The sequence below is a fragment of the Mirounga angustirostris genome, unplaced genomic scaffold, assembly GCF_029215605.1.
Source record: "Mirounga angustirostris isolate CCGP_5_RB_7025 unplaced genomic scaffold, mMirAng1.0.hap1 SCAF_1, whole genome shotgun sequence".
Lineage (NCBI taxonomy): Eukaryota > Metazoa > Chordata > Mammalia > Carnivora > Phocidae > Mirounga > Mirounga angustirostris.
The window spans coordinates 213,546,557-213,567,599 of record NW_026991709.1 but is presented as its reverse complement, the minus strand read 5'-3'; the positions used below and the strand labels follow the sequence as shown (position 1 = coordinate 213,567,599).

Genomic DNA, 21,043 nt, shown 5'->3' with positions numbered 1-21,043 from the left:
TTCCCTTGTTGTCCCCACCACAGCAGCCTGCCTGGCATGTGCCTACCCTCAGTCCTCGCTTGCCTGCCACCTGCCCTCCCTTCGGGTCTCAGCTTTAGCATCACCTCCTCCAGGAAGTCTCCCCTGATTTCTTCTCGGCTCCCACAGCTGCCTGCGCATCCCGCATGGATTGCAGCTGTCATCACTTCTGGCCACTCCTCCATCTCTGCCCCTGGACTGGGAGCTCCGTGAGGGTAGAGACTGCGGCAGTGTCTGGGTCACGACTGTGGCCAGAGCTCTGGGAGAACTGGACCCAACAGCGTGCCTTCCTCTGAGCCTCAGAAACCTCTTCCTCTCCTTCTTCCCCACCCCAGCCCTCCTCCCTGACAGCAGCACAACTGTCCCCAAGAATCTGGACTTCTGCTGGTGGGATGGCTTGGGCGTCTGTAACCTGCCACCGTTTCCCAGCTCTGCCTCACACCACGGGCCTCGGCTTCCTCGTCTGTAAAAGGAGGATATCGATAGCCCCTGCCCTCCTGGCATGTTGATAAGGTGAGGCCCTTAGAGGCTCTGGAACTATGATGTGTACGTTTTTAAATGGATAACAACAGCAACAAAGCCTTATGTATTACTCTGTGCCTGGCCCTGCTCTCTTCACCTTTGTATTAACTCATTTATTCCTCCGAAATCCGCTAGGAGGAAGATACCACCGTCAACTCCATTTTACAGATGGAGAAACTGAGGACCAGAGAGGTTAGGTAACTGACCCAAGGTCACACAGCTAGGAAGGGGCAGAGCTGGGATTCAAAGTGGTGGTGGCAGGCAGGTGGCTTATTGATCCCTGCTTGTTAGGGATTCGTTGAATCTCTCCACTTTCCAGGCAGGAAAACCCTGACTCCGAGGAGGAGGCAGCATGAGCAGCTCTAGGGTCCAAGCCTTGTTATCTGAGTCAGGTTCAGGCCCCTTTCTTGGGCTGTCTCTGGGTGAGTGTGTGTGTGTATCTTGTGCGTTCATAGCCCGAACTGGAAGAACGGGGTGGGGGTGGGGCAGATGGAAGGAACAGGTGCGAAGACCACAGGGGCCAGCGTGAGTTCTGGTCCTTTTTCCCTGCCCTGCCAGGCCATCCCTGACTCCTCAGGCCCAGGAGCTCCCTGGAAGCAGGAGACAGGACTAGGAGGGGTGGGCTGGTGCTGGGGCGCTCACTTGTCATTCATCTCACTCATTCATTCACTTAACCACTGTGTGTCAGGCTCTCTTTGGGTACAGGGGTTGCACCCGTAAACAGCCTGCTGCCTGCCCCCATAAAGGTCCACTCTGGTGGGGGTGACAGACAGCCAGAGGTCATTTCGGTAAGATGTTAGCCCTGCGGAGAGGCGGGGGAGCTGGGATAGCAGATGCAGCCAAGTGCGTTCTCATTATACCAACACGTTCGGAGCACAGAATGTGTGCCTGGCTCTCTCTGAGTCAGTTCACGGGGATCATCTTATTGAATTCTTACCCCTGGGGGGTGGGCAAAGGTCATGAGATCATTTATCATCATGTCGGGCAGCTGAGGAAACTGAGGCTCTGAGAGGTGGAGCAATCTGCCCAAGGTCACACAGCCAGGAAAGGGGAGGCGCTGGGACTTGAATCCCGAATGCTGTGAGTCAGCGCCACCTTGCACCTGGGACAGAAGGGGGGCGGCCGCATCGGAGCCTGGACGTCAGCTCACTGGGGCTCTCGTGTTCTGCACCGCATGGCCTCAGTCTTCCCATCTGGAGGAGGGGGTTTGCGTTACTGATGCTCCTTAGGGCCCCTGGCTGGGACACACTGGGTTCTTAGGGTTGCCAGATTCGAAAATACAAATTTGGGACACCCAGTTAAATTTGCATTTCCGATGAACAACGAAATTTATTTTTTACTGTGAGTATGCTCACAGTAAAAATAAGCCTTAAGTATAAATAAGCCTATCACCAACCCCTTCACAGACTCCAGACGCCAGACTACAAGTCCCATAACCCACTGCGCCACCCCTTTAGGAAACTTCTATCATGACTTCTTTCTTCTTCTTTCATTCATTCATCCCCAAACGGTATAACCCACCCACTGTGTGCCAGGCCTGGCACTGGGTTCTGGGGATATATCAACGCAGGAAGCCGACAAGTCTTTGCCTTCATGGAGTTTAGCACCCACGTTCCTTGGGAGTTTTAAGGGATTTTCTGACTTCGACCAGGAAGACTACAGCTCCCGTGAGCCCTTGCGTCTGTGTAACAGAACTACAATTCCCAGGAGATTGCGCGCCCTAGGCGGGCCCCTCTCGGCTCTCATTCCAACTTCCTTCCGGGTGGCAAGGTCACGTCCTGCCCCCGCCTCTCGCCTCCCCCCGCCCCCCGCCCCCCCCGCCGCAAAGACAGCGTTTGAGAAAGTTCCACTGCAAATAGTTGCTTTAAAGCCTCCGTATTTTTCTGACTCGCGTATTACGTGAAACTTCATCCTTAGGTCTAGCCACACAGTCCATCACGGCGTCCTCCACTGGGATGTAACCGAGCGGGCCTACCACTCCCAGGAGGCTCCGCGCGCGCCAGGAGGACTACAACTCCCCGGAGGCAGCGCGGCGGGCGGGGCGGCCCGTGGCGGTGCCCGTAGGACCCCGGAGCAGGCGCGGGCTGCCCGGCGCGGCGCCCGCAGGACCCCGGCAGCTACCCATGCTGAGGTGAGTCCGCTGCAGCCGCCGCCGCCGCCGCCGCCGCCGTCCCGTCCCCGCCGCCGCCCCGCGCGGCCCCGCCGCCGGCCAGGATGCTGGAAGAAGCGGGCGAGGTGCTGGAGAACATGCTGAAGGCGTCGTGCCTGCCGCTCGGCTTCATCGTCTTCCTGCCCGCGGTGCTGCTGCTCGTGGCGCCGCCGCTGCCCGCCGCCGACGCGGCGCACGAGTTCACCGTCTACCGCATGCAGCAGTACGACCTGCAGGGGCAGCCCTACGGTGCGTGCACCCCGGCCTCCCCCGAGCCCCGGGCCCCGCCGCGCCGGCCCGTCCCGCTGCAGCCCCGCGCCCAGACCCCGCTGAGCCGCCCAGACCCGTAGGCAGCCCCGACGAGGCAGGGCCTGCACCCCTGCGACGCCCCCAGCCCTCGGGGTCCAGCGCCCCCGGAGCCTTCAGCGCGGGCTCCCCCAGCAGCGTGCCCCAGGACGCGCAGCTCCGACCCGCAGGCCAAGCTCTCTCTGCGCCTGGACCCTGCCTGGGGCCCCTCTCTCTGATTCCGAGCCGGGCCAGAGTCGCGCTGCCCAGGCCCCCTTCCCCGGACGCCGCCCCGGTGCCCATCCTCACTGGGTCATGCCCCTGCGCCCAGAGCTCGCACTTGGGGAGCTAAGTTGGAGACGAGCCTCCTTGCCCGGTCTCTGCCAGGCCGGGGCACCCGGTGGGCGGGTCCAGCCAGCCCTGACCGTTCTCGGCCCCGCACGGGTACCCCAGTGCTTTTTGTTCAGTGCCAGTATTCTGCTCCCCTGGGAGGCTTGATCACCAGCTCTGATCATTAACCCAGGCCGGGCCCCATGTCAAGGCCCACCCCTCCCGGCTCTCTTCTCTCTGGGCCCAGCTCAGGAATCTGAGCCAAGCCCCCCTCCCCATTTCAGTCCCCATGCCTGTGAGCCTCTGGGGGTCCCTTGGACCCTGTGCGCTGTCCCTTCCTTTGGTGCACACGCACCCCCTGGGCTCAGCCTCCTTGTCCCCAGGCGTTGGGTATCCCGCTTGCTCCCTCTCTCCAGGAATCCTGGATTGTCTCTGGCCCCTGCTCGGGCCTCTCTCTCAACCTCCTGGGCCTGCATCCAGCACAGCTCCTTGCTGCCCCCTCCTGCCTCTTCTGTCAAGGTCCTGATCCCAGCCCCTAAGCCTGAATTCCAAATTCTCTCATCTCTGCCCGGCTGTCGCTGTATCTGGTGTTCCAGAACCTGCTGGCCTCTGGTTTTTCTCAGCTTGGTGCCTTGGGTCCCTGCGAGTCAGACTCTGCCCTCTTCAGAAAGGAGCTCCCTCCCCAGTTCTGGTTCTCCTCAGCTCTGAGCCCCGTGGACCCCCAGCCAAGTCCTTGGGGAGTCCCAGTCCCTGGAGACACGTCCAGACTTCCCCTCAGACCCCTCCTCACCCCAAAGTTAGGCTGTTGCTGTTTAGAGAAGTGGTTGTCAACCCAGGGGTCTTTGGGTGATGACTTCGGGGTTGTCACAAGTGGAGGGTGGGGTCCTGGCATCGAGTGGGTGGGAGCCGGGGATGCCACTCATCACCGCACAGCGCGCAGGCTGCCCCCCACAGAGAACCACCCGGCCCTGCGTGCCCACGGTGCCGAGCGGGCAGGCCGTGGGTGAGTGATGCCCTTAACCCTGAGGGCCCAGGCTCGGGAGGGGTGGGAGGGAAGACCAGGAGCCCCCTGATGTCGTGGGCACGTTTTTGCAGAATGTTTCACGTTCCCCTGGAGGAAGGGTCTTTACCCGCGCTGTCTGGGGTGACGGTGGATGTGTGCTGTATGCTCATACGGGGGCCGGCAGCCCCAGGAGGCCGCTGGGCACTTGAGCTGTGGCTCGGGCAAGGCAGGAGGGGAAATCTGAGTGTTGTACAGTCGTAATAAACTGGAATAGCCAAGTGTGGCTGGTGGCTGCCGTCCTGGTCTAGAGCTTTTGTTGGTTTCCCAGAGGAATCTGCCCTCCCGAACGCCCAGGTCCTAGGACTTGAGATAACCCGCTTCTCTGGATCCCGAGTTGGTTTCCACACTGCTTTCTCTTCTTCCTCCCCTCCCTGAGTCTGTTGTCCCTAAGCCTGGGATTCCCTCCCGTTCCTTTCTGTGACTTGACATCTTCACCTACGCGCCCCCGTCTCTGTTGCTTCTACTGAGAAGCCCAGATGCTGCCTGCCTCACGTGTGTCCTCCGTGAAGACCTTGGGCTCTGGGGGTGAGCACGGGCCTGGGGTGGGAGGGACGACACCTGCCTCAGCCAAGTGCTGCTTGTGGCCCGGCTCTTAAAGCTTGGATGAGGCCCCACGTGTGCAGCTCACACACCTCCTGGCCCCCTGCCAGTCACAGCAGGTGTGTTCACCTGGGGAGAAGCTGGAGGGGGTGCAGGTGCTGGCGGGGGAAGCGGGTGGTTGGAGGCGAGGCCCCTCTGGTGTGGCTGGAGAGAGCCCCGGGCCTCTCCCGGCCGGTGTTGTCCTAAGAGCGGCTCTGCTGGGTCACCGCGGGTTGCGGGCTCCCCAGTGTCTTAAGCGCCCTCCCCACGCCTGCAGGCTCCCCGCCTCCTGGTGCAACCCTTGTTCTGGGTCTTTCCTAACTTCCTGTTCACTTCTCTTGAGACATGCAAGCTGACGACTGCTGGGAAGGAAAGGCGTGTGCTCTTCATGCTGAAGTGTGAGCAGGGCTGAGGGTGATCCACCAGGTACAAGGCCATGGGGTGTGACCTCACCCCTCCTGCCGGCAGACTCTGGCCCTCCTGGGGTGACGCTTGCTGTGGGTCCTTGCTGCCTTGAGCGGCCCCGCTCCTCGCCGTCTCACTCAATCCCCTGGCTAACACGAGGCCCCGGGAGGTGGGGCCGTCAGCCTCCCAGCACCCGAGTCAGCTTCCTCCACGCATTGTTGTGAATAAAGTTTTACTGGCACACGGCCCCTCCCACTGGTTGGCGTGCGTCTCCGGCAGCAGAACGGAGTAGTTGAGCCAGAGCCGGTGTGGCCAACAAGGGGAGAGGGCTGACCTTCTGGCCCTTGATGGAGCAGTTTGCCACCCCTGCTTGGGTCCGGTCCTGTGGTGAGAACCGGTGACTTCTGTCCCGGTGTCCAGCACCCACCTCTGTGGCGTCTGCCCAGCCTGACCTCTTCCTGTCCGGACAGAGCACCGGCTCCAGCTTTCGGTCGGCACGAGAGGGTCTCTGCCCTGGTTGGGGGGGGTGCCCCCGTCCACCCAGCTCTGCTCTCCCCCTTCCTTTGTCTGGCTCCCTCCCTCTGGAAAGTGGGGATTCCTGCCCTGCCTGAGGCCTGCGGAGCCTGGCACACAGTAGGTTGCACAGGTGGCCCTCGGTGTCTCCACCCCCCGCTGGTGTGGAGGGCCTCCGGGAGGCTGAGCGGGCAGGACAGGTGGGGCCTGGGGGAGGGGCCTTCCCGGCATTCCGGGAGCTTCAGGGACGTCCTGCTGCCCTCTCCCTGCTCAGCCCTCCTGGGGCTTCCACCCTGGTGGCCTAAATCAGAGAAAAGGCCCCTGGAGGGCGGGGGGAGTGCAGGCAGGGGGCACCCCCTCCAGCCCTGGGACCCATGGCCCACCCTTGCTCCTTGGTCACAGGGCCCCTGCTCCTGAGATGGCCTTCCCACCCGGGACGCTGTCCACTTCCCCTGCCCAGCCCCACCTTCCCTTGGAAGCCAGCCATCTCCCGCCTACCTGCTCTCCCAGATGGCACCTTCCTGGAAAGCAGAGGTGGGGACCTGGGGGGCCCCCGTGGCCTAGCATAGATTCTCATCTGTGTGGACGGACGATGCCTCCCCCTGCAGCTTGGACCTCCAGGACCGCCAGGCCGGGCTCCCCTTGGGAAGCCAGACCACTTCTCTGCATCTGTCTTTTGAGTGCTTACTGTCTGCATCCCAAACTGGAGACCCCGGGGGGCAGGGTGGGGCACGTCCAGCCCCCACATGCAATGTGGTTTGCTGGTTTTGTGCATCCTGGGTCGGCCTGCAGCTTTTGAAACATTTGGAATCATTGCTTGCCTTTGGCATTTGGGTGATTGGATGTAAAACCTGGATTTCTGGCAGCATCCCAGTTGAGTGCCGTGACCCCAGGAGCTGCCCGAGCCCCCTTTCCCAGCAGTGCACGGGGACAGATGGCCCCCGAGGGCCTGCCACGTGCCAGCGCCTGTGGGAAGTGATGTAGGTGGTAGCGCGCTCCTTAGTCCTGCGTTTAACGTCAGTGCTCGGGTGCCCTGTGTCTGGGGGAGACCCCCACTGGCCTTTGAAAAGCTGTCTGTGCCGCCCTGGTTCTGACCCGCCACTTCTCGGGTGGGGGGTGGGGTCCAGTTGCCTGGAAACTCCGGCTCTAGCGCTCGTCCTGATTTTCTGGAGCTTTCTTCAGCTCTCTGAAGAGAGGTGGGAGATGGCCCTTGGATGTAGACTGGGGCGATCCTCTCCCAGGGGACGCTGGGCAGTGTCCGGGGACATCTGTGATTGTCACAACTGGGAGAGCTCCAGGCGGCACCGAGCAGGCGGGGAATGCTGCTCAGCCCCCCACAGTGCCCAGAGAGGGGGTCATGACTCACCAGCAGTGAGGGGCTGGCCTTGGCGGACGTGGTCCTGTCCAGCGCCCAGTAACAGGACATGTAGGTGGTCTCCAGGTGGGGCCCCGGTGCCCCTCTGAGGGAGGCCCTCCCTGCCCTCCTGCAGGCACTCGGAACGCGGTGCTCAACACGGAGGCCCGCACCATCGACGCGGACGTGCTGAGCCGTCGCTGCGTGCTCATGCGGCTGCTGGACTTCTCCTACGAGCAGTACCAGAAGGCCCTGCGGCAGTCGGCCGGCGCCGTGGTCATCATCCTGCCACGGGCCATGGCCGCCGTGCCCCAGGACGTCATCCGGGTGAGTCTGCACCCTCACCTTCCACGGAAGAAACAACACTGGGTTTGCAGTCAGCCAGGTGGCCTTGGGCAGGTTGCTTCACACTCCTGTGCCCTCTGCCCTTCAGGAAGCAGGACGGTGCCTGTTTGCCTTCATCATTGCTCCCTCCCGGCCAGACAGATCCTGTCTCTGAGGGACACTGGGCCGTGTCTGGGCACATCTGTGCTCATTAGGATTGGGGAGCTCCTGGCATCCAGCGGGTGGAGCTGGGGACGCTGCTCAGCTCCACCAGCGCCCAGGACGCCCCACAGAGAGTGACCCGCCGTTGTCCACAGTGCCAGGGGAGGGGGCATCTGATAGGATCCCCTGAGACGCCTCGGATGAAGATGCTTTTGCAGATGAGGAGCAGCCGTGGGGCAGTGGAGGGGAGTTCAGGCTTACCGAAGGCCAGCTTAGTGCCGGGCACCTTGTGCCCACTGTGTGTGTGGGTCCCTCCATCAGACCAGGGTGCCAGCATCTGCCGCCCACTCACAGAGGAGGGTGTGATGGCCAGTGGGGCTGGGAGCAGCCCCCGGTGACACCAGATCTGACCCCAGACCTGGCTGGCCCCCCTCACCCGTTCTCCCAACCTGCTTCCTCCCCTGTGGGTACCGCCTGGGGGCCCCATGGGCATTGCCACCCCACCGGTTCCTCCGTCCTTGTCCTGTTTGTACTCTCGGCCTCTTTTCCAGCATGATCCTAGCCTTGTTAGCCAGCCCCAGAATAAGCATGCCTGCACTCTAGGGACAGCCCCTGGGCACCCCCTCCCCCAGGCTAGAAGCCCCTAAACATGTGTTTCTTCCACAGCAATTCATGGAGACCGAGCCTGAGATGCTGGCCATGGAGACGGTCGTCCCTGTATATTTTGCTGTGGAGGACGAGGCCCTGCTGTCCATCTATGAGCAGACGCAGGCCGCATCCGCCGCCCAGGGCTCCGCCTCGGCCGCCGAAGGTGGGCTCGGGCTGCAGGAGTGGGGCCGGCTATGGCCATGCCAGGCTGTTTGCGGGGCCCTGTGTCACGCGGGTTAGCAGGCCCTACCCCCCCCCCCCCCCGCCCCGCTGCGCCACCGTCTCCGGGTCGAGGCCAAGACTCTGCATTTTGCAGCCCCTACCCCACCCCACCCACCGTTGATCCCATGCAAACAAAACCTTGAGAACCACTGATTTGGAGGGAGGTGTTTTCCAGCTGGCCTCTGGGTGGTTTGTGGAGCCTGTGGGCACCTGTGGGGTTTGTCTGTCGCACTTGCTGAGGACACTCAGCGTCACCCTCGTGCTGGAGCCCATCAGGGTGGGGCAGCAGCGTCCTCGGGGAGAGGACGACACAGGTTTCTCGTGCCCCCCGTGGACCGGGGACGTCCACGAGCTTGGCGCAGGGGCGGGTGGCTGTGGAGAATGGGCTAGCAGAAGTAGTCCAGGAAACGCCCCGGAAAAGACCCGCCTGACATCTCGTCCCCGTCCCCGTGGAAGTGGTGGGCGGAACAGGAGGCAGGCCCTGGGAGTCGCCCCTGCCGGCCAGCCTGGGGCTGGGCGGCGGTCTCAGCGGCTCTCGCTCTGGTGGCCGGGCTCTTCCCCGTGCCCAGTCTCCACGTGCTCCAGGCCACGGGGTCGCTTCTGCGTACAGCTGGGCGTGGACCGAACCCCTACCGTCGGGGGCGTGGGGGCCACGGGGGGGCCGGCTCGGGCCTGGGAAGCCCCAGGGCTTGGGCTGACCTCCCCTGCCCGTCCTCAGTGCTGCTTCAGACTGCCACCGCCAATGGCTTCCAGATGGTCACCAGCGGGGTCCAGAGCAAGGCCGTGAGCGACTGGCTCATCACCAGCGTGGAGGTGAGTGCCCGGCCCTGTCTGCCGCGCTGGGGCCTGGGGAGGGGGCACCCAGGCTCCCTGAGCTCACCCCCCACCTGTTCCCCCCGCCCCGGAGGGAGCTTCTGATAGGGAGATTGGGTCGACTCTCCTGCCAGCCCATCTCCTGTCTTCCACCGCCAGCCCCAGCCGCACACCGAGCCTCCTCATCCTGCCTCAGGGCCTTTGCACTGGCTGTCCCTGACTCAGAGAGAGCCCTCTCGCGCACAGTGGCTGCTCCTTCTCATCATATTACTGTCCCTCCAGTGCTGCCTTCCCAGAAGTCCTCAGAACTTTCTGGGGCTACACAGCCCTTATTGTTCAGAGCTCCGCTGAGCTCTAGATGTGGAAGTATCCAATTAAAGCAACAAGCCAAACATGAAAGAGTTCAGCCTGTAATCACCTCTGGTGGTGGTGTAAGCAAGCGTCTAGGCCAGAGGAGACCCTGACTCTGCTGCTCTCTCCTCCCCCGTGTGGGGGGTCGGCCCTCTTGACAGCTGCGGGGTGGGGCGGGGCTGGACAGAAGGCTCTGGCAGTGGTGTGGACCCAGGGCGGGGAGGGCTAGGAGTGGAAAACGGTGAGGTGGGGAGTGTCTGCTCTGTGGTGGTGTCACGTCCAGCGTGGCCCCCACCCCAGTGAGGAGGTCTCCCCGGACACAGCCCGAGAGACGCTGGCAGAGCCCCCGGCCATGAAGGCACAGGGCGAGGGGCACAAACATGGGAAGAGCCCGGCCAGGGGCCGAGTGCTCAGTGGCAGCCCGCCGGCCTACAGCGTGCCCGTGTGCCCCGAGTCTAGAGCGGGGGGCGGCCTCCCCGGGAGTCCTCCAGGCAAGGCCTTTGTACACGCCTGGGCTCGGGCCCGACAAGCCACAGGTTGGTTTGAACCTGGAGCCGGAGTCCCGTGCTGGCAGGCTTGCCCTGTCCCTGGCTTCACTTTCTTTGAGTGATGGTCCCACTCGACCCCTTTGGGAGCCATGGGTCATCGGTTTCTTTCCCATCAGCCCAAGTGCCGGAGACGCTGAGACTTCACCACGTGGTCTCTGTTGTGTCCCCGGAGCCTAACCTGGCGCCTGGTGCACAGTAGGCCCTCAGCGAGCACTTGTCAGTGAACGTGCTGGGCCCCAGGCCCCAGTGGCTTACACCAGGTGGTGCAAGGCTGCTGTGCCCCCACCTGGTGTTGGGGTGCGGCTGTGGGTGGGGCTTGGGTGGAGCCACACTTGCAGCCTCCCCTTCCCTCTCCGGAACTAGTGAGTCCGCCTCTCCGTGAGCACTTCCGGAGCCTCGCTGTGTGCAGGAGGCAGCAAGATGCCCTTCCTTCCGGGAAGAACTCACTGGCAGTTGGGACGAGGTCTGAGGGCAGCAAGCCGGCACTTAGACACAGTGGGAGAAGGCCTCTGCCGGGGCAGCGGGCACCGTCCCCTAGCGGCCCTGTCCCTGAGTGCGGGGGCACCTGGACGTCCAGGCTGCAGGCCTGCCGCAGCGAGGACACTGCCCAGCTCTGGGTGCAGTGGGCTGCCCCCCACAGATCGGCGGAGGAGGCAGGGCAGGGTGGTCAGTGGGGCTGGACGGGCCGATCCAGGATGTGGGGAAGCCACTGCAGCATGTAAGCTATCAGTGAAATTCTAGAAGGAATACGTTTCTTAAAACTGTGTGCGGATCATGGCGATTTGGGCAGAGAAAGCCCCAGTAAGCAGAGTCCTTGTAATCAGGCTCCCGGAGGTCGGGCCGAGCAGCTGGTCTGATCTGCAGTGGGTCGGTGGCAGCCGGAGCCAGGCAGGCTGCGGAGGGTCCTCCTCGCCACTGGGGGGTCTGCTTCAGCCTGCCAGCCTGGCCGCCCACCTTTGCAGCACTGTGAGCCCTCTGCCATCCCGTTGTCTGCGTGCGGGTGGGGGTGCTCGGCTGGCCTCCTCTCCCCGACCCCTGCCGCCCGTAGAGCTAGGGCTGGCCTCAGCCCGCCTGTCGGGGCAAGAGCCCCGAGTCCGTGGGGGCAGCAGTGTGTCCACGGCTGGCAGCAGCTTCCCCTCCAACACGGCCAAGGTCTTCGCAGAGCTCGCCCTCTGGTTGCGAAAATCAGGAAAACGGCCTCAGCCGTGTGCTGGCATGGACCCCTGGCCCGGGCTGTCCGATCCCTCTGCACCCCGCGACCAGCACTCGGACGGGAGGCGTGGAGGCCGAGGCCTTTGCTGACAGAAGGTCTTTCTCGTTGGTCACCCACGTGACTTCAGCGAGCCCCAGTTCATGTGTGAGGAGACTGCAGCCAGGGCGCGGGCGCTGGGACCTGGACTGTGGCCACGTTCCATACTGGCCCCTCATCGTCCTTAGCCGAGCTCTCCTGCTGGGCCCACCGGTGGCTTGGGGCTCAGCCAGGAAGGACGGGCGGGTTTCCGGGTGGGGCTGCACGCGAGAGCCGTGGTCGGCACACGGCGGCCCTCTTCACTGTGTCTGTGAATAAAGTTTTATTGACACGTGGCCACAGCCATTCGTTCACATATCGTCCGTGGCAGAGCCGGCAGAGCCCGAAATACTGCCCCGCCCCGGGAGGGCAGCCTGGGCTGTTTCTGGCCGTTGGGGCCCCAGCCAGCAGGCCCTTCACAGACCTTCTCTCTGCAGGGGCGGCTGACGGGGCTGGGTGGAGAGGACCTTCCTACCATCGTCATCGTGGCGCACTATGATGCCTTCGGAGTAGCGCCCGTAAGTATATGTGCACTTGCGGAGCGGCATGGCATCCCCCCCAGCGCTGCTCTGGCCTAGCTCCGGGGTGGGGCGTCCGTCAGAGCAGCAGTACCCACCCTCTAGGGACCCCGGGGGTGGGCGTCCTCGTGAGGCAGAAACAGGCTAATCTGAGGCGGGTCCCATGGCTGGAGTCCCACGCAGATCGGTGGCCAGGCCAGGTGTCTGTGTCCGTCCCCAGGCCCAGGCCCAGGCGCGGGGATGTGCCGGGAGGACCCCCAGGCTCAGCAGACGGTCGACCCCACGGCCGTGGTTTATACAGAGAGAAGAGGAAGCCAAATGAGCTCAGGGCAGAGGCGTGGGGGGCGGGGGCGGGGACACCAGGCAAGACCTTCCAGAGTCCTCTCCCGGGGTGTCCCACAGGACGCGCTTAGCTCCCCCCAAACGAGACAGGACCGCGTGTGTGAGGTGTGGTCTCCAGGGGGCCAGCAGAGACCCAGCGCCCGGTTCTCTGCAGGGGTCGGTCTCGCGGGCCCCACTGCCCGGCTTGGGCCTGGACCCCAGACTCCGGGAGGGGAGCAGGCGCTCAGCCCGAGCCTCATGTCTGCACAGATGGTTCAGGGACCCGAGCCTCCCGGCAGCGAGGGTGGTGGGAGCCCGGAGTCGGTTCCAGACGCCGCTGAGAGCCAGCCATGCGAGCCGCCCTCTGGGGAGGGAAGTCTCAGGGCCTCCCCCCGGGCCATGCTCTCAGCCGCCGCCCCAGCAGCGAGGTCAGGGCTCACGGCAGAGTGCGAACGGTGCCTGCTCTTCATCAGGAAAGTCTTGCTTTGGAAGAAAAATCAGCTGAAGCAAAGAGGTTGCCCAGGGGCAGCCTGGCATGAGGTCCTGACCGAGGGACCCATGGTGCACGGCTGTTCCGAGCGCCACCCCGCCTGGGAGGCCAGGGCCTCAGCCGTCACCTCAGAATGCTCAGCCTGGTCCTCAGTCTCCCTCACCCCCGACCAGGAGCCTTGTGAGATTATTTTGTCCAAATCTCCTCCAGCGCTTGCTGCGGAGCGTTTATTTATTTACTTTTTCTGAGGTAGAATTCACAGAACGTTTGAATTGTTCTTTTAAAGCGTGTAGTTTAGTCCAACACTCAACAGAGTTGTGCAACCATGATCATCTACTCCAGAACATTCCTTCTCCCCAGAACAAAGCCCCGTCCCTATCAGCAGTCACACCCCAGCCCCCGGCCCCCACGAGCCCCCTTCCCGTCGTGGATGAGCCAGTTCTGGACGTGTCACCCGCGTGGACTCACACCCCCTGTGGCCTTCCGTGTCCGGGTCCCTCCCTGAGCGTCCCCGCCCCCATCAACGGTCACTCCCCACCTTCTCCCCCGCCCCGGCCCCCCGAGCCCCCTCCCGTCCGCAGATGAGCCCGTTCCGGACGTGTCACCCACGTGGACTCACACCCCGTGTGGCTTCTGTGTCCGGTTCCCTCCCTGAGCATCGTGTTGCCTTCGCCCCCTACATTTTAATACTATCAACACGTGATATACTGGTGTACGAACCGTAACCTCGGGAGGGTCCCAAGGTCCAATTATCATGCTGTCGGGAATGTTGCTTTTTTTTTTTTAAGATTTTATTTATTTGACAGAGAAAGACACAGAGAGGGAACACAAGCAGGGGGAGCGGGAGAGGGAGAAGCAGGCTTCCCGTCGAGTAGGGAGCCCGATGTGGGGCTCGATCCCAGGACCCCGGGATCTCGACCTGAGCCGAAGGCAGACGCTTAACGACTGAGCCACCCAGGCGCCCCGGGAATGTTGCTTTAGATCGTGGGATCCGGATGAGTCGGGGGCTCCCGCAGTGGAGGGAACCCGCACCGACCCCCCTCCAGTGCAGGGGTGTGCTGCACGGCATGGGGCAGGCGCTGAGACCACACGGAGGCAGCCCCCTGGGCTCTGGGGCACGGTGCAGAGTGCTGGGGAGCGAGCAGGAGCGCTGGAAGGGCCCAGGGTGCCTGGGGGCTAAGCCCCGCAGACACGGGGTGCCGTCCCCCTGGGGGTTGGAGTGGGGCCGTGATGTCAGCCGCGCACTGGCCGTGTGGTCTGGAGGCGAGGTGGGGCTGCTGGGAGCCGGCTCCGGCTGCGCGGGCGGGGCAGCCAGGTGCTGGGTGAGAGCTGGGGTTGACTGCCGGCCTTGTCTCCCTCCTGCCCGCAGTGGCTGTCACACGGCGCCGACTCGAACGGGAGCGGCATCTCTGTGCTGCTGGAGCTCGCCCGCCTCTTCTCCAGGCTGTACACCTACAAGCGCACCCACGCGGCGTAGGCGACGGCCCGCGGGCGGGGCTGCGGGGGGGCCGCTGGGTGCGGGCGCGTGCACACCCCGGGAGTCACAGGGTCCGTATGGAGGGCCCGCCACCCTCCCCTGCCTCCACGTGGGCCTGGGGCTGACCCCGGGGCTGCAGGGGCCCATCTGGGGACATCTGTGGTCAGAGCTGGGGGTGCTCTGGCATCGAGTGAGTGGGGGCCGTGGGTACGGCTCTGCCCCCCAGAGGTTCAGCTGGCCAGGATTCAGTACTTGGGGGGAGACCACCTGCTCGTCGGGGCCCTGGTCACTGTCCTTCAAAGCTGATCCCCCACTCTGCCCATCCCAGGTACAACCTTCTTTTCTTCGCCTCTGGAGGGGGCAAGTTCAACTACCAGGGAACAAAGCGCTGGCTGGAAGACAACCTGGACCACACAGGTGAGTGGCCCCCGGGGGGCCGGGGGGCCGGGGCCCTTGCTTCCTGCCCGTCCCAACCAGCCCTGCTTGCCCCGCAGACTCCAGCCTGCTCCAGGACAACGTGGCCTTCGTGCTGTGCCTGGACACCGTGGGCCGGGGGAACAGCCTGCACCTGCACGTGTCCAAGCCGCCGCGGGAGGGGACGCTGCAGTACGCCTTCCTGCGGGAGCTGGAGGTGGTAGGTGCCTTCCTGCCCGCAGCTTGACCCAGGGCCGTGGCACCCATGAGCTGGGGGCCGGGCCGGGGTCGTTCGGCGAGCGGCTTGGGACCCTCCTGGCTGTCAAGGCCCCGTGTAAACATCCATGGCCCGAGCCAGGGCTGGGGGGCCCCTCCACAGAGACTGGCGGCCGGGGGGCCAGGAGCACAGGGCGGAGCGCCACCCTGACAGCGCCCCCGCACGCAGGTGGCCGCCCACCAGTTCCCGGAGGTCCGGTTCTCCATGGTGCACAAGAAGATCAACCTGGCGGAGGACATCCTGGCCTGGGAGCACGAGCGCTTCGCCATCCGCCGGCTGCCTGCCTTCACCCTGTCCCACCTGGAGAGCCACCGCGACGGCCAGCGCAGCAGCATCATGGACGTGAGGTGGGCACGGCCTCCCCTCCATCCACTGCTGCCGTGTGCCATCTCAGGGGCCGCGGTGTGGACGCAGGCGCCTGCAGGGAATGAACCCGAAATGCGGGTGGTGGGGAGGGTGGTTGGCCTGAGTCCGGTGGGTGGGACCCGGGGTCGGGTGACTGATCCCCCCTTATTAGGGACAGGGGGTCACGTGTGAGTGGTTTGCGGTCCCCTGGCCCCCACGTGTGATGTCCAGACCCCACACATGACCCTCAGATGCTGGGCACTTTGGCCTGCCCTGCGGCTCAGAGGCTGAAGCTCCTGCCCCTGGGCCTTTGCACGGCTCTCTCCTCGTACCTCCTCAAGGAGCCCCGCCCGCCCTTCCCTCCTCACATTACCTCTCGTCAAGACGCGGGGCACCTCTGATTTCACCCCGTCCGCCTCTCCCGGTGGTGTGCCAGCCCTCCGCAGGGCCGGGGTTTTATGGCGGCCACGGAGCTGCGCTTGGGCTGGTCAGGCCACGCGCACTCATTGGCCAGCCTTGGGCCCAGCCCAGCTGCTGGCCGTGCGTCTGCTGGCGGATGAGAAGCTGGGCCTGGAGGAGGCCCAGAGAGAGAACAGGTGTGGGCAGGGGTGTTGACTGTTCCTGAGGCATCAGGAAGCCTTCCTGGAGGAGTTGGTGCCGGAGCTGAGGGGCGTGGGCCAGGAGAAGGGCATTCCAGGGTGGAGGGAGTGAGAGCCAAGGAGAGCACTACCCCCGCTCGCCCCGGCGGCCTGCTCCCGTCAGCGGTCAGCGCTGTTCTGCCCCCGAGCCCCTCTTATGGGTCTGCATGTCGCCTGTGGTGCTGGGTGTCCCCTGGCCTGTGGTTCCCCAGTCTTTGCCCCCCTGGCCACAGAGGGTCTCCCCCTTCGCATGAGGACATCCGCCGTCTGACACAGGGCTGTCCTCCAGCATTGGCCACTTCGGCGGACGCCCTGCTTCCAGCGCAGGCCCCGTCCCCGGGTTCTGGGTGGGGGTGAATGCAGGGAATGCTGTTCACGCCACACGGCATCACCTCAGCTCTGCCTTCGACCACGGCGGATGTGGGTCCCCCGGCCACCCCCACGTCCGCGCTGAGGAAACAGGCCCCGAGCCCGGCAGTCCTTCGGCGGATGCTCGGCAGGCACCCGCCCCGAGGACACTGCGCTTTTCTTGCTTTTACTATCGTTGGAAATCTGATTGTGCTTTTTTGGTGACTTTAACAGATGTGGATTCTAGATACTTACGCGTGTTTCTGTTGACTCTGCCAAAGGTCCCGGGTCGACTCTAAGACTCTGACCCGCAACACCAGGCTGATTGCGGAGGCCCTGACCCGAGTCATCTACAACCTGACCGAGAAGGTGAGCCCCCCCCCCGCGCCCGCCAGCCCCCGCGCCCCCAGCCGGCGGGTCAGACTCAGGGCCCGTCCCTCCTCTCTCCACAGGGAACCCCCCCAGACATGCCGGTCTTCACGGAGCAGATGGTAACGGCGGGGGGCCGCGGGGCGGGGGCGGGGCCGGCGGGGGTGGGGGGGTCCCGTGACCACCGCCCCTCCCCCGCAGCAGATCCAGCAGGAGCAGCTGGACTCGGTGATGGACTGGCTCACCAACCAGCCACGGGCCGCCCAGCTGGTGGACAAGGACGGCACGTTCCTCAGCACGCTGGAGCACTACCTGAGCCGCTACCTGAAGGAGGTGAAGCAACATCACATCAAGGCCGACAAACGGTGAGTCAGGCGCTCCCCTGCGAGCGTCCCGTGGCCCGACTCGGGCTCGCCAGGGAGCAGGCATTTCTGGAGTCTCGCACCCCGGGAGCGAGGTTGAGCAAGTAAAAGCAGAGGACGAGAAACAGAACAATAAATAAGAAGTACAGGTATCCGACTAAACATGAGTTCCACATAAATGAGGTTTTTCTCAGTGTTATCTCACGTAGTGTCTGGGACAGACTTATGCTAGGAGCCAATTTCTTCTTTGTCTGAAATCCACGTATAACTGATGTCTTGTTTTATTGGGCAGCCCTGTACCCCCACCCACCCTCTGGTCTTTCCGTGCTTGGGGTGTCAGGTGACTTGTGCCCTGGGTCCCCCATCTGCCCCACCATGCTCCAACCCCCTTGGGCCAAGCTAGCACCGCAGGGCCTTGTGGTAGGAGGGGAACCTGCAGGTGTCCGCAGGTAGGAGATATCCCCACACTGCTTGGTGCCCCTCGCTGGCTCTCTGCCTTCTCCCCACTCATGGTGTGCCTGGGAGTCAGGGTTCTTGGACAGAAGAAGAAACTGAGGCTCAGAGTGGACCCACAGCTGTGGAGCCAGGTCTCTGATTCCCAGACCATGATCAAGTCTTCCCTTGGTAGAAATGCTCTCCGGACCAGTAGAACATTATAGAGTCACCCTAGTTCATTTTTTTTTTAAGATTTTATTTATTTTGAGAGAGTGCATGTGCATAGCAGGGGAGGGGCAAGGCAGAGACAGAGAGAGAGAGAGAGAGCCTCAAGCAGACTCCACACTGAGCACAGAGCCTGATGCGGGGCTCCATCTCATGACCCTGAGATCATGACCTGAGCCAAAACCAAGAGTTGGACACCCAACTAACTGAGCCACCCAGGTACCCCCTCCCTATTTCATTTTTTTTTTTTAAGGTTTTTTTATTTACTTGACAGAGACATAGTGAGAGCAGGAACACAAGCAGGGGGAGTGGGGGAGGGAGAAGCAGGCTTCCCGCAGAAGCAGGCTTCCCGCAGAGCAGGGAGCCCGATGTGGGGCTCAATCCCAGGACCCTGAGATCATGACCTGAGCCGAAGGCAGATGCTAAACAACTGAGCCACCCAGGCGCCCCCTATTTCATTTTTATTTTATTTTTTAAATTTTTTTAAAGATTTTATTTGACAGAAAGAGACATAGCGAGAGAGGGAACACAAGCAGGGGGAGTGGGAGAGGGAGAAGCAGGCTTCCCGCAGAGCAGGGAGCCCGATGCGGGGCTCGATCCCAGGACCCTGAGATCATGACCTGAGCCAAAGGCAGACGCTCAACGACTGAGCCACCCAGGCGCCCCCTATTTCATTTTTAAAGAGTAAGATTTGACACCCAAAAAAGCAACAGGGGAAAGGTTATTTCAGCATAAAGGCCAGTCCTTCCCCAGGAAGGTCAGTGGCAGCCTCGTGCACGCAAAGATGCAGCGGGAGGGCTCGTGTGAGGTCGGGGGCACACCCCGTTCCTGGGCTGGTGGCACCTCTGGGCGGTCTGGTTTCTGGGGGCCACGGGATGTGGCCCAGCCGTCGAGTGAATGCACTCTCTCTGCAGGGACCCCGAGTTCGTCTTCTATGACCAGCTGAAGCAGGTGATGAACGCCTATAGGTGAGTCGCGCTGCATCGGAACCGTGATGCCCCTGGGTCACGGCCTGGGGCGCGTGGTCCCACGGTGGGCCCTCCCCTGACCCTGCCAATCCCCCACCCCCTGCCCCTTAGGGTCAAGCCCGCCATCTTCGACCTGCTCCTGGCCGTCTGCATCGGCGCCTACCTCGGGATGGCCTACACAGCAGTCCAGGTGAGCAGGTGGAGGCTCAGGTGGGAGACAAGGCCCCCTGTGCAGGGGTGGGGGGGGTCGACCAGGCTAGGTGAGTCCTCGGTCCCCACCCTGCCTAGAAGCAGGTGACTCCACGGTGGCCCTCGGGCCTTCCTCGCGGCGGGTGTGCCCCCGACCTCACACGAGCCCTCCCGCTGCCCCCAGCACTTCGACCTCCTGTACAAAACAGTTCAGAGACTGCTCGTGAAGGCCAAGACGCAGTGACGTGGCCCCTCCCCGGCGCCACGAGCCCCTGCCTGCCGCCCCTCCCCGCGCTGAAGCCCGCAGGAGGGCAGGGCTCCACCCCTGGCTCAGCGGCCGAAACCCTGAATTACAGAGCTTTTCTGTGTTGCTCTTGAGGACTTGGGGGATTCTTTCTCTTTTTTGTCCTTTGAACTCCCCTGGAGGAGCATTTGGTGGAGGGCCCGGGGCCCGGCCATGGACTTGGGGACAAGTCTGCAGATGAGCCCCCAGCCCCGGAGGCAGCCCCACTGCCCTCAGGGCTCGCCGGCCACGGGATGACCGAGGAGATGCCCCCAGCAGGGCCTCCGCGTCCCTCCCCTCGGCCACGATGCTGAGCGGGGACCACAGGCTGAGGGGCAAGGGGCCACCTTCGCTGGCCCGGGTCTGCCCACCACACTGCCCCGATCCCCCTCTGGTGACTCGGATGCTCTTCCTCCTGTTTGAAGAAGGGTCCCCAGGTTCTGGCCCCTCCCTCGGAAGCCTTGTGTCCCCCGACCCTGGCCGGGGCTGAGGGCAGCCGCCTCAGGGTGTGGCCTTGGAACGCGTCTCCCTCGAGCCCCTGTGGACGCCGGTGCCCCGAAGACGCACGGCCTCCCCGGTCCAGCTCCCTGCGCCGTTCGCCTTCACGTGTGCTTCTCACCGCCTGCTCTCCCCTCCCCGCCGCGCCCCGGGGAGCTCGGGCCTGACCCCAGGAACCTGGGTGCCTTCGGAGCCCCTGGGGCGGGAGGCAGCCGCGGGGAAAGGAGGCCCCTACCCCTCCGCACCTTACCTCGGGCTCTCTGGGCCTCCGTTTCCTCATCCGTAGAGAGGAGGTGTGTTGTGGGGCCGCTGGTGCCCCCGTGTCCTAGGAGGGCGTCCAGGCTGCGGGTCGAGGGAGACCATTTGCTGGAGAAGATGCAGCCGCGGGCCCCACGGGGCTGCCCGTCCTGGGACCTGGGATCTGGGGAGGAAGGTCCAGGCCTGAACCCCACAAATCAGGCTCCTTGGAAGGGAAGGGGTGCAGAGGGGGCATCTAGCGCTGCTGAGATTGATCTCAGGGAGACCCAGGCGTACCGATTCATTAGCAATATAATCAGTTAGGTGTTCTGTGCTGAGGGGAGGGTCGGGATGAGGGAGAAGGGCTTCTGGGCACTAGCCCCAGCCTCCAGGGAGGCCTTCACGGAAGGGGCGGCGGAGCAGGGGGACTAGCTCCCTCCGTGTGCCCCCAGCCAGCCCTCAGAAGCCAGCTCGCCACTTGCTGCGGGGTTCGGGCTCCTGGGGGCTACGTCTCCACCTCTGTCTTGGGCCTCCTGCCTTCGCCAAGCCTGACGCCCCAGCAGGGCTGCCCTCCCAGCCTCCCAGGCCCACGGAGGGCCTGGGGGGCACAGGCTCTTCTGTCTGTCCCCCCTTCTCTGCCCTGCTGGGTGGCCTGTCTTCCCCCAGAGACTGTTTACCGAGTGCCCAGCCAGCCCGGCCACCTCTGGGGGGCAGGACGCGGGGACTGGCATTGGCTCATCGTCTCCCACACACGCGTGCCGGTGCCGAGTGGGTGTCCTTCCTCCCCAGGGCGGGTCGTCAGCTCAGGCCGGTTGTGGGACGCACTTGGACGATCAGAAAATAAAGCCATATCGAATGATCAGCCTCGCGTGTCCTGTCCGGGGGCTGGGGTCGGGATTTGGCTGTACCCACTCTCAAGGGGTTTTGCAGTCCTTGAGGGGCCCTTGCCACCCCCGCCATGCCCGGCAGCCTCACCCTCCTGCCCCCCAGCTGCCAGATGGGGGTGCAAACCAGCTTGTCGTCACGTGGGACCGGGAAGTGCGCGCGTTTCCTGAGGCAGCCGGACCACAGACAG

General features: G+C 63.7%; 1 protein-coding gene across 4 annotated transcripts; it reads left to right on the top strand.

The window, feature by feature from the left end:
- Positions 1-2,640: 2,640 nt before the first annotated feature.
- On the top strand, positions 2,641-20,830 carry NCLN (nicalin). Of its 4 annotated transcripts, none has more exons than XM_064574525.1 (16): positions 2,641-2,938; positions 6,267-6,398; positions 7,355-7,545; positions 8,371-8,515; positions 9,293-9,387; positions 12,012-12,092; positions 14,273-14,376; positions 14,709-14,797; positions 14,875-15,014; positions 15,240-15,418; positions 16,684-16,771; positions 16,855-16,893; positions 16,976-17,136; positions 18,708-18,761; positions 18,873-18,951; positions 19,135-20,830. In XM_064574525.1, the coding sequence occupies exons 1-16, from the start codon at positions 2,755-2,757 to the stop codon at positions 19,192-19,194; spliced, it is 1,821 nt and encodes a 606-aa protein (XP_064430595.1). In that variant the 5' UTR covers positions 2,641-2,754; the 3' UTR covers positions 19,195-20,830. The 4 variants fall into 4 exon arrangements, with proteins under 4 accessions (XP_064430595.1, XP_064430592.1, XP_045719297.1 ...); XM_064574522.1 differs by having other exon boundaries at positions 16,973-17,136; XM_045863341.3 differs by lacking the exon at positions 6,267-6,398 and having other exon boundaries at positions 2,642-2,938.
- Positions 20,831-21,043: the final 213 nt, after the last annotated feature.

Coding starts and splice junctions, on each gene's coding strand:
- NCLN (XM_064574522.1), top strand. CDS start 2,755: ATGCTGGAAGAAGCGGGCGAGGTGCTGGAGAACATGCTGAAGGCGTCG. Junction 12,093..14,272: donor ATGCCTTCGGAGTAGCGCCC/GTAAGTATATGT, acceptor TCCTGCCCGCAG/TGGCTGTCACACGGCGCCGA. Junction 15,419..16,683: donor AGCAGCATCATGGACGTGAG/GTGGGCACGGCC, acceptor ACTCTGCCAAAG/GTCCCGGGTCGACTCTAAGA.